Raw genomic sequence first — 12,583 nt, forward strand, 5'->3', positions numbered from 1 at the left:
ACTAACTGATGAGGACACCACGAGTATATCTACACCAGCAGCACCTCAGGCGCCTCCAGTTGATCATCTAGGGCCAATCACTCGGGCCCGTGCGAGAGAATTAAACTTCATCATGCTGTTAAGGAACGAAGGGCCAGCGGAATAAGAAGATGGCCCAACAGGGCAGCCCAGGTGGGGCGCCTAGGGCTGGCAGCCGCCGCCTTTTCCCTGGTGGCGCCCCCCCCTCTTGCCGTCGATCTGGACTCCAGGGGCTGCGCCCCCTTTATTTAGTCGGAGTCCCTTTTGTTTACAACTCGAGTTTTGTTTTACATCTAGCTTTAGCTACTCTCGAACACGGCAATTCCACGCCGTCTTTGTGTGATTCAGAACTCCACCTTCGAGCGATAATTGTGATTGCATTGGCGCTTCGGGTTCGCTCGTCGTAGTCGGATCGTGAGGGTCTACTTCCACCAGATCGAAATTATCTCCACTCACCGAAAGATCGGGCACTCCCTTTCTATCAAGTGGTATCAGATTTCCAGGTTGATCGGTGAGCTTTATCGAGTGTTTTCCCGATTCATATTTGTTCATTACCTAGAGTCCACAAAAGCCAAAAAATATTTTACTTTCCGCTGTCCTATCAACCTTTGTGCCTTTGCAATTTCGTTCCAGTTTCGCATTGTTGAGTTTGTTTCCGTGGTCGAGTCTTGTTGCTGGTTTAGGATTGTGTTCGTGGTCGTAGTTCAACCGCACCGTTGCTATTCTTTGTTTCCGCCGCTATCCCAACCACCGTTCCCAAACAACAAGTCGAAGCCACCATATTACTCGACTTGCCCCCGCTAGCCGCCTTGTGTGATCTCTCGCCGCCGCGCTAACCCTAGATAGGTTGCCAGCCGCTGTTATTCTCCTGCATCGCAGCCCTCCTTACATCATCTGGCGCCTACCTACTGCTGTTAGTCATAGGGACGATTGATCCTGTGATCGGTGTTGGAGTTTAGGGACGCTTTGCCCTAACTGCCGCCGCCGTGTTGTGCCTTTCGAAAAACATAACTTGAGATACCTTCGGTAAAACAGGCATAACTTTTCGCTCGTTTGTCAGAAAAATCTGAAATTTTTTGTGGAGCATCTCGACACCATTTGGAGCCGACCCAAACTGGCTATGCCTTGTTTGGTTTCATCAGAATTGCCAAAAAAATTCAGGAAAATATAGAAAAAAAATTGTCAAGGGTTTTGCACGTTTTTCAGAGAACGTGTTGTTTTTCTGTAGGCCACATAACACCTCAGTTGTAGGTGCCAATTTTTGTGGTTGCATCTTTTGTGATCCTTGTTCAGCGAAAAATATAAAAAAATAGTGCAAAAAAAAAAAAGTTGATTCCTACTAGTACCTTTTGAAAAAAAAAGAAAAATCCGGGCTATTTGCTTGTTCTGTGAGTTCTTTCCATCGTCCTTTGTTTCACCTTGTTGCGCTACGTCTAGGACACGTCTTAGCCAGCACTTGTGACTTGTACTTTGGATACTTATTGAACATTCGCTAATCTGCATTCGTTAATTGCTAATCCTTGACTTGAGTGCGGCCTACCCAGAACTCCACATAGTTCTACGACGAGCTGACTTTGTTCCCAGGCAATCGCTGCTCCAATCTTTCGCGAGTTCCTCCGGTCGGTTGTGGGTCGCCCCTGTGTGCTAGGTAAGAACGGATAAGACATTGATAACAGCACTAGTGTGAGCGCCTTGTGAACCGTTACACCCTATTTTGGCATCGGTTTTGTGTTTGCGCTAACCATGGCAGGCGACGGCGACGATGTGAAGGATGAGCTGCAGGACATGCGGACACAGATTGATGGACTTGCCACCGACATCAAGACGATGCATGAACGGATGGATTCCACGGTCACTACGTCGAACGAGCGGTTCGATCAGCTAGACCTCTCGCAGACAGCCACCAAGACCACGCTCGACACCATCGTGTCACGCCTCGACTCATTGAGCACGCTGGTCGCAGATCTCCAGAACGATTATGTTGGTGACACGGAGCAGGACGGTGGAGACCGTAAAGGCCGCGCTCGCCGTGTGCCACGCCGTCCCGGTAATGATTCTTTTGCTAAGATAAAATTTAAAATTCCATCTTTTAACGGCAAATATGATCCTGCTGCATATCTTGATTGGGAATTAGAAGTCGACCAGAAATTTTCATGCCATGATATTCCTGCTAATTCTCAAGTTAAAGCTGCTATTAGTGAATTTACTGATTTTGCTTTAATTTGGTGGCGTGAATATAAACAAAAACATCCCGCTACAGTTCCAACCACATGGGATCAATTAAAAGCTGCTATGCGATACAGATTTGTACCTTCTTATTATGCTCGCGATTTGCTTAATAAAATGCAATGTTTTCAGCAAGGTTCACAATCTGTAGAGGACTATTACCAGGAATTGCAAAAAGGCATGATTCGGTGTGGGTTAGTTGAGGAAAACGATGCTGCTATGGCACGTTTTCGTGGTGGTTTAAACCGTGAAATTCAGGATATACTTGATTACAAAGAGTATTATGATATGACCACATTATTTGAATTTGCTTGCAAAGCTGAACGTCAAATACAGGGACGCCGCTCGAAGCCATATTCTAACTCTTTTGCAGGACGAAGCTCGACATCCGGTTCAGCACCCGCGCCCCCTGCACCGTCCACACCCACCACTACACCATGTGAGCGGGCAGCCACTTCTGCAGGTACTCCTCCGTCCACAGGTGCAGTTCCTTCCACACGCCGCACACGGGATATTCAGTGCTTTCGTTGCCAAGGATTTGGCCATGTGTCTCGGGAATGTCCGAACAAGCGTGCCTTGCTCATTCGTGACGATGGTGAGTATTCTTCCGCTAGTGATTCTGACGATATTCAACCCGCTATGCTTGCCACTGACCATGCAGCAAAGACGGACGTACATGTCAACCCGGACGACGCCGATAGATATGAAAGTCTTGTTGTGCAGCGTGTTCTTAGTACACAGGTCGCTACGCCTGAGACGAATCAGCGACACACTCTTTTCCATACCAAGGGCGTTGTGCAAGAGCGATCCATTCGCATCATCATTGACAGCGGCAGCTGCAACAATTTGGCGAGTACCGCGCTGGTTGAGAAGTTGTCTTTACCCACTCGTAAGCATCCACATCCATATCACATTCAATGGCTTAATGATGGTGGGAAAATTAGAATTACTCGTTCGGTCCGTGTTCCTTTCTCCATGGGTGCTTATTCTGATTTTGTCGATTGTGATGTTATTCCCATGGAAGTATGCTCTCTGTTACTTGGGCGACCTTGGCAATATGATACTGATAGCTTGCATCATGGTCGTTCCAATCACTATTCTCTCATGTTTAAGGGTCAAAAAATAATTATACATCCAATGACACCTGAACAAATTCTTAAAGATGATCTTGCTCGAGCTGCTAAAACTGCTAAACAACTTGCACCATCGACCTCTGTTAATTCTGAAATCAAGTTAAATGCTCCTGTTTTGCTTGCTACACGTGCTGATTTTGATAAGTTACACGATGCTACTTTGCCATGCTATGCCCTTATATGCTCTCGTGTGCTCGTTTCCCTTGATGATACACCGTCTTTGGATATTCCCCCTGCTGTTGCTAACATTTTGCAGGAGTACGCTGATGTCTTTCCAAAAGATTTGCCACCAGGCCTTCCACCACTTCGTGGCATTGAGCACCAGATCGACCTCATTCCCGGCGCACAGCTCCCGAACCGCGCCCCGTACCGTACAAATCCGGATGAGACAAAGGAGATCCAGCGACAGGTACAGGCGTTGCTTGACAAGGGTTATATTCGTGAGTCTCTTAGCCCTTGCTCTGTTCCTGTGTTACTTGTTCCAAAGAAAGATGGCTCTTGGCGTATGTGTGTAGACTGTCGTGCTATTAATAACATTACCATTCGCTACCGATATCCTATACCACGCCTTGATGATATGCTAGAGCTTAGTGGTGCCATTATTTTTACTAAGATTGATTTGCGTAGTGGCTACCATCAGATTCGCATGAAATTAGGTGATGAATGGAAAACGGCTTTTAAAACGAAATTTGGGTTATATGAATGGTTGGTTATGCCGTTTGGTTTGACGAATGCTCCCAGCACTTTTATGCGTTTGATGAATGAAGTTCTGAGGCCCTTCATAGGATTGTTTGTAGTTGTCTATTTTGATGATATCCTTATTTACAGCAAGTCTATGGAGGAGCATTTAGACCATTTGCGTGCTGTTTTTGATGCGCTGCGTGCGGCCAATTTATTTGCTAACATCGAAAAATGCATGTTTTGCACACAACGTGTCTCGTTTCTTGGCTATGTTGTTACTCCACAGGGCATTGAGGTGGATAGCAGCAAGATCGATGCCATTCGGGCGTGGCCTACACCGACGACGGTCACACAAATTCGAAGCTTTCTTGGCCTTGCAGGTTTCTACCGCAGGTTTGTTCGTGATTTTAGCTCCATTGCAGCGCCTCTACATGAGCTTACAAAGAAGGATGTCCCCTTTGCTTGGAGTGATTCGCAAGAGGTTGCGTTCAGCACCTTGAAAGATAAGTTAACCAATTCTCCTCTCTTGCAGTTGCCTGATTTTACTAAAGTGTTTGAGCTTGAATGTGATGCTAGCGGTATTGGGCTAGGTGCTGTTTTGTTACAAGAAGGAAAACCTGTTGCCTATTTTAGCGAGAAATTAAGTGGTGCTAGCTTGAATTATTCTACTTATGATAAGGAGCTTTATGCTTTAGTGCGCACTTTGCATACTTGGCAGCACTACCTTTGGCATCGCGAGTTTATAATTCATTCTGATCATGAGGCTTTAAAACATATTCGTACCCAAACAAACCTGAACCGTCGTCATGCTAAATGGGTAGAATTCATTGAGTCTTTTCCTTACATTATTAAACACAAGAGCGGGAAAGAAAATGTTATTGCTGATGCTTTGTCTCGTCGCTATACCATGCTATCACAGTTAGATTTTAAAATTTTTGGCCTGCAAACTGTGAAGGATCAATATGTGGATGATGCTGATTTTAAAGATGCTTTTGCCCATTGTATTCATGGCAAACCATGGGGCAAATTTCACATACAGGACGGGTTCCTGTTTCGCGCTAACAAGCTATGTGTTCCAGCTAGCTCGGTTCGTCGTTTGTTGTTACAGGAAGCGCATGGAGGCGGTCTCATGGGGCACTTTGGCGTCTACAAGACGCATGAGGTGCTGGCTGCTCATTTCTTTTGGCCCCGGATGCGCGCTGATGTTGAGCGCCTTGTTGCACGTTGCAATACTTGCCAGAAAGCTAAGTCACGATTGAACAACCATGGTTTGTACATGCCTTTGCCTGTTCCTACTTCCCCTTGGCTTGATATTTCTATGGACTTTGTTTTGGGATTGCCTCGAACTAAGAAGGGGAGGGACAGTATTTTTGTGGTTGTTGATCGTTTCTCCAAAATGGCTCATTTTATACCTTGTCATAAGACTGATGATGCTAGCAATATTGCTGAATTGTTCTTTAAAGAGATTATTCGTTTGCATGGTATTCCAAATACAATAGTCTCTGATCGTGATGCTAAGTTTCTCAGTCATTTTTGGAGATCACTGTGGAATAAAATGGGAACTAAATTGCTGTTTAGCACTACTTGTCACCCTCAGACTGATGGGCAAACTGAGGTGGTTAATCGAACTTTGTCAACCATGCTTAGGGCTGTTTTAGATAAAAACTTGAAACGTTGGGAGGATTGCTTGCCTCATGTTGAGTTTGCTTATAATCATGCAACGCATTCTTCTACAAAAATGTGTCCCTTTCAGATTGTTTATGGTTATATTCCTCGAGCGCCCATTGATTTGTTTGTTCTTGATGCTGAGGACGCTCCACACATAGATGCCGCTGCACATATTGATCAAATGATTAGCTTGCATGAACAAACTAAACAAAACATTGCTACTGCTAATGCTAAATATCAGGTTGCGGGTAGTAAAGGGAGAAAACATGTTACTTTTGAACCGGGTGATCTGGTTTGGTTGCATTTAAGAAAGGATCGTTTTCCTACTTTACGTCGTTCTAAATTGATGCCACGTGCTGCTGGTCCTTTTAAAGTACTAACCAAGATTAATGATAATGCTTACATCCTTGACCTGCCTGCGGAGTTTGGTGTTTCCACGAGTTTTAATGTTGCAGATTTGAAACCTTATGCGGGCGAAGATGAGGAGTTGCCGTCGAGGACGACTTCAATTCAAGAAGGGGAGGATGATGAGGACACCACGAGTATATCTACACCAGCAGCACCTCAGGCGCCTCCAGTTGATCATCTAGGGCCAATCACTCGGGCCCGTGCGAGAGAATTAAACTTCATCATGCTGTTAAGGAACGAAGGGCCAGCGGAATAAGAAGATGGCCCAACAGGGCAGCCCAGGTGGGGCGCCTAGGGCTGGCAGCCGCCGCCTTTTCCCTGGTGGCGCCCCCCCTCTTGCCGTCGATCTGGACTCCAGGGGCTGCGCCCCCTTTATTTAGTCGGAGTCCCTTTTGTTTACAACTCGAGTTTTGTTTTACATCTAGCTTTAGCTACTCTCGAACACGGCAATTCCACGCCGTCTTTGTGTGATTCAGAACTCCACCTTCGAGCGATAATTGTGATTGCATTGGCGCTTCGGGTTCGCTCGTCGTAGTCGGATCGTGAGGGTCTACTTCCACCAGATCGAAATTATCTCCACTCACCGAAAGATCGGGCACTCCCTTTCTATCACTAACACTAACACAATCACCAAACGGACCAAAACGAGTTTCCAGTTGAGCTTCGTCACCTAGGAATACCATCGGATGCGTCCTAAACGATATCTGAGCCTATGGTATGTTTGGTGCAAACCGTGCACCTATCTTGCACTAACACTAACACCATCTCCAAACAAACCAAATGAGATTCCACATGACCCATGTCCCCTAGTAGTTCGATCGGGTGCGTCCAAAATGATTTCCGAGCCTGTGGTACGTTCGACGCAAACCGTGCACCGATCTGGCATCAAGATTAGCACTATCTCCTAATGAACCAAAACGAGCTTCCAGTTGAGCTTCATCACTTCGGAGTACAATCGGGTGCGTCCTAAACCATATCTAAGCCTATGGTATGTTCGGCGCAAACCGTGCACCGATCTTGCATCAAGATTAGCACTATCTCCAAATGGACCAAAACAAGCTTCTAGTTGTGCTTCGTCACCTAGTAGTACCATCGGATGCGTCCTAAACGATATCTGAGCCAATGCTATGTTTGGTGCAAACCGTGCACCTATCTTGCACTAACACTAACACCATCTCGAAACGTATCGAATGAGATTTCACATGACCCACATCACCTAGGAGTTCCATCGGGTGCGTCCAAAATGATTTTTGAGCCTATGGTACGTTCGGAGCAAACCATGCACCGATCTTGCGTTAAGATAACAGTATCTCCAAACGGACCGAAACGAGTTTCCAGTTGAGCTTCGTCACCTAGGAGTTCCATTGGCTGCGTCCTAAATGATTTCTGAGCCTATGGTATGTTCGGCGCAAACAGTGCACCTATCATGCACTAACACTAACACCATCTCCAAACGGACCGAATGAGATTCCACATGACCCATGTCACCTAGTGGTTCGATCAGGTGCGTCCAAAATGATTTCCGAGCCTGTGGTACGTTCGGCGCAAACCATGCACCGATCTGGCATCAAGGTTAGCACTATCTCCTAATGAACCAAAACGAGCTTCTAGTTGAGCTTCGTCACTTCGGAGTACAATTGGGTGCGTCCTAAACCATATCTAAGGCTATGGTATGTTCGGCGCAAACCGTGCACCGATCTTACGTCAAGATTAGCACTATCTCCAAATGGACCAAAATGAGCTTCTAGTTGTGCTTCGTCACCTAGTAGTACCATCGGATGCATCGTAAACGATATCTGAGCCTATGCTATGTTTGGTGCAAACCGTGCACCTATCTTGCACTAACACTAACACCATCTCGAAACGTACCGAATGAGATTTCACATGACCCACGTCGCCTAGGAGTTCCATCGGGTGCGTCCAAATTGATTTTTGAGCCTATGGTACGTTCGGCGCAAACCATGCACCGATCTTGCGTTAAGATTAATAGTATCTCCAAACGGACCAAAATGAGTTTCCAGTTGAGCTTCGTCACCTAGGAGTTCCATTGGCTGTGTCCTAAACGATTTCTGAGCCTATGGTATTTTTAGCGCAAACAGTGCACCTATCTTGCACTAACACTAACACCATCTCCAAACGTACCGAATGATATTCCACATGACCCATGTCACCTAGGAGTTCCATCGGGTGCGTCCAAAAGATTCCCGAGCCTTTGGTATGTTCGGCACAAACCGTGCACCGATCTTGCACTAACACTAACACAATCACCAAACGGACCAAAACGAGTTTCCAGTTGAGCTTCGTCACCTAGGAATACCATCGGATGCGTCCTAAACGATATCTGAGCCTATGGTATGTTTGGTGCAAACCGTGCACCTATCTTGCACTAACACTAACACCATCTCCAAACAAACCAAATGAGATTCCACATGACCCATGTCACCTAGTAGTTCGATCGGGTGCGTCCAAAATGATTTCCGAGCCTATGGTACGTTCGGCGCAAACCGTGCACCGATCTGGCATCAAGATTAGCACTATCTCCTAATGAACCAAAACGAGCTTCCAGTTGAGCTTCATCACTTCGGAGTACAATTGGGTGCGTCCTAAACCATATCTAAGCCTATGGTATGTTCGGCGCAAACCGTGCACCGATCTTGCATCAAGATTAGCACTATCTCCAAATGGACCAAAACAAGCTTCTAGTTGTGCTTCGTCACCTAGTAGTACCATCGGATGCGTCCTAAACGATATCTGAGCCTATGCTATGTTTGGTGCAAACCGTGCACCTATCTTGCACTAACACTAACACCATCTCGAAACGTATCGAATGAGATTTCACATGACCCACATCACCTAGGAGTTCCATCGGGTGCGTCCAAAATGATTTTCGAGCCTATGGTACGTTCGGCGCAAACCATGCACCGATCTTGCGTTAAGATAACAGTATCTCCAAATGGACCAAAACGAGTTTCCAGTTGAGCTTCGTCACCTAGGAGTTCCATTGGCTGCGTCCTAAATGATTTCTGAGCCTATGGTATGTTCGGCGCAAACAGTGCACCTATCTTGCACTAACACTAACACCATCTCCAAACGGACCGAATGAGATTCCACATGACCCATATCACCTAGTGGTTCGATCAGGTGCGTCCAAAATGATTTCCGAGCCTGTGGTACGTTCGGCGCAAACCATGCACCGATCTGGCATCAAGGTTAGCACTATCTCCTAATGAACCAAAACGAGCTTCTAGTTGAGCTTCGTCACTTCGGAGTACAATTGGGTGCGTCCTAAACCATATCGAAGCCTATGGTATGTTCGGCGCAAACCGTGCACTGATCTTACGTCAAGATTAGCACTATCTCCAAATGGACCAAAATGAGCTTCTAGTTGTGCTTCGTCACCTAGTAGTACCATCGGATGCATCCTAAACGATATCTGAGCCTATGCTATGTTTGGTGCAAACCGTGCACCTATCTTGCACTAACACTAACACCATCTTGAAATGTACCGAATGAGATTTCACATGACCCACGTCGCCTAGGAGTTCCATCGGGTGCGTCCAAATTGATTTTTGAGCCTATGGTACGTTCGGCGCAAACCATGCACCGATCTTGCGTTAAGATTAATAGTATCTCCAAACGGACCAAAATGAGTTTCCAGTTGAGCTTCGTCACCTAGGAGTTCCATTGGCTGCGTCCTAAACGATTTCTGAGCCTATGGTATTTTCAGCGCAAACAGTGCACCTATCTTGCACTAACACTAACACCATCTCCAAACGTACCGAATGATATTCCACATGACCCATGTCACCTAGGAGTTCCATCGGGTGCGTCCAAAAGATTCCCGAGCCTTTGGTATGTTCGGCACAAACCGTGCACCGATCTTGCGTCAAGTTTAGCACTATCTCCAAATGGACCAAAACGAGTTTCCAATTGAGCTTCGTCACCTAGGAGTACCATCGGGTGCGTCCTAAACGATATTTGAGCCTATGGTATGTTTGGCGCAAACCGTGCACCTATCTTGCACTAACACTAACACCATCTTGAAATGTACCGAATGAGATTTCACATGACCCACGTCACCTAGGAGTTCCGTCGGGTGCGTCCAAAATGATTTCCGAGCCTATGCTACGTTCGGTGCAAACCATGCACCGATCTTGCGTTAAGATTAACACTATCTCCAAACGGACCAAAATGAGTTTCCAGTTGAGCTTTGTCACCTAGTAGTACCATCGGATGCGTCCTAAACGATATCTGAGCCTATGGTATGTTTGGTGCAAACTGTGCACCTATCTTGCACTAACACTAACACCATCTCCAAACCGACCGAATGAGATTCCACATGACCCATGTCACCTAGTAGTTCCATTGGGTGCGACCAAAATGATTTCCGAGCCTGAGGTACGTTCGGCGCAAACCATGCACCGATCTGGCATCAAGATTAGCACTATCTCCTAATGAACCAAAACGAGCTTCCAGTTGAGCTTCGTCACTTCAGAGTACAATCGGGTGCGTCCTAAACCATATCTAAGCCTATGGTATGTTCGGCGCAAACCGTGCACCAATCTTGCATCAAGATTAGCACTATCTCCTAACGGACCAAAACGAGCTTCTAGTTGAGCTTCGTCACCTAGGAGTACCATCGGGTGCGTCCTAAATGATTCCTGAGCCTATAGTACGTTCAGCGCAAATAGTGCACCTATCTTGCACTAACACTAACACCATCTCCAAATGTACCGAATGATATTCCAAATGACTCACGTCACCTAGGAGTTCCATCGGGTGCGTCCAAAAGATTCCCGAGCCTTTGGTATGTTCTGCACAAACCATGCACCGATCTTGCGTCAAGTTTAGCACTATCTCCAAATGGACCAAAATGAGTTTCCAGTTGAGCTTCGTCACCTAGGAGTACCATCGGGTGCGTCCTAAACGATATTTGAGCCTATGGTACGTTTGGCGCAAACCGTGCACCTATCTTGCACTAACACTAACACCATCACGAAACGTACCGAATGAGATTTCACATGACCCACGTCACCTAGGAGTTCCATCGGGTGCGTCCAAAATGATTTTCGAGCCTATGGTACGTTCGGCGCAAACCATGCACCGATCTTGCGTTAAGACTAACACTATCTCCAAACAGACCGATACGAGTTTCTAGTTGAGCTTCATCACCTAGGAGTACCATTGGCTGCGTCCTAAACGATATGTGAGCCTATGGTACGTTAGGCGCAAACCGTGCACCTATCTTGCACTAACATTAACACCATCTCCAAACGGACCGAACGAGATTCCACATCACCCACGTCACCTAGGAGTTCCATTGGGTGCGTCCAAAATGATATCTGAGCCTATGGTACATTTAGCGCAACCCGTGCACCTATCTTACATCAACACTAACACCATCTCCAAATGGACCGAACGAGATTCCACATGATCCACGTCACCTAGGAGTTCCATCGGGTGCGTCCAAAATGATTTTCGAGCCTATGGTACGTTTGGCGCAAACCGTGCACCGATCTTTCATCTAGATTAGCACTATCTCCAAATGGAACAAAACGAGCTTCTAGTTGAGCGTTGTCACCAAGTAGTACCATTGGATGCGTCCTAAACGATATCTGAGCCTATGGTATGTTTGGTGCAAACAGTGCACCTATCTTGCACTAACACTAACACCATCTCCAAATGGGCCGAATGAGATTCCACATGACCTATGTCACCTAGTAGTTCGATCGGGTGCGTCCAAAATGATTTTCGAGCCTGTGGTACATTCGGCGCAAACCGTGCACCGATCTGGCGTCAAGATTAGCACTATCTCCTAATGAACCAAAACGAGCTTCCAGTTGAGCTTCGTCACATCGGAGTACAATCGGGTGCATCCTAAACAATATCTAAGCCTATGGTATGTTCGACGCAAACCGTGCACTGATCTTGCGTCAAGATTAGCACTATCTCCAAACGGACCAAAACAAGCTTCTAGTTGAAGCTTCATCACCTAGGAGTACCATCGGGTACGTCCTAAACGATTTTCTGAGCCTATGGTACGTTCGGCGCAAACAGTGCACCTATCTTGCACTAACACTAACACCATCTCCAAACGTACCGAATGATATTCCACATGACCCACGTCACCTAGGAGTTCCATCGGGTGCGTCCAAAAGATTCCCGAGCCTTTGGTATGTTCGGCGCAAACCGTGCACCGATCTTGCGTCAAGTTTAGCACTATCTCCAAATGGACCAAAATGAGTTTCCAATTGAGCTTCGTCACCTAGGAGTACCATCGGGTGCGTCCTAAACGATATTAGAGCCTATGGTACGTTTGGCGCAAACCGTGCACCTATCTTGCACTAACACTAACACCATCTTGAAACGTACCGAATGAGATTTCACATGACCCATGTCCCCTAGGAGTTCCATCGGGTGCGTCCAAAATAATTTCTGAGCCTATGGTA

At 46.4% G+C, this 12,583-nt stretch overlaps 1 protein-coding gene across 1 annotated transcript in view; it reads left to right on the plus strand.

Moving 5' to 3' along the window:
• Positions 1 to 1,761: 1,761 nt before the first annotated feature.
• Positions 1,762 to 12,583, plus strand: part of LOC136507466 (uncharacterized) — a 118,342-nt gene continuing 107,520 nt past the window's right edge. The window contains exons 1-2 of the mRNA XM_066502181.1: positions 1,762 to 5,673; positions 5,812 to 5,967. Coding sequence (XP_066358278.1) covers positions 1,762 to 5,673; positions 5,812 to 5,967 — 4,068 coding nt within the window. The remainder of the gene's footprint in view (positions 5,674 to 5,811; positions 5,968 to 12,583) is intronic.

The sequence above is a fragment of the Miscanthus floridulus genome, chromosome 15, assembly GCF_019320115.1.
Source record: "Miscanthus floridulus cultivar M001 chromosome 15, ASM1932011v1, whole genome shotgun sequence".
Classification (NCBI taxonomy): Eukaryota; Viridiplantae; Streptophyta; class Magnoliopsida; order Poales; family Poaceae; genus Miscanthus; species Miscanthus floridulus.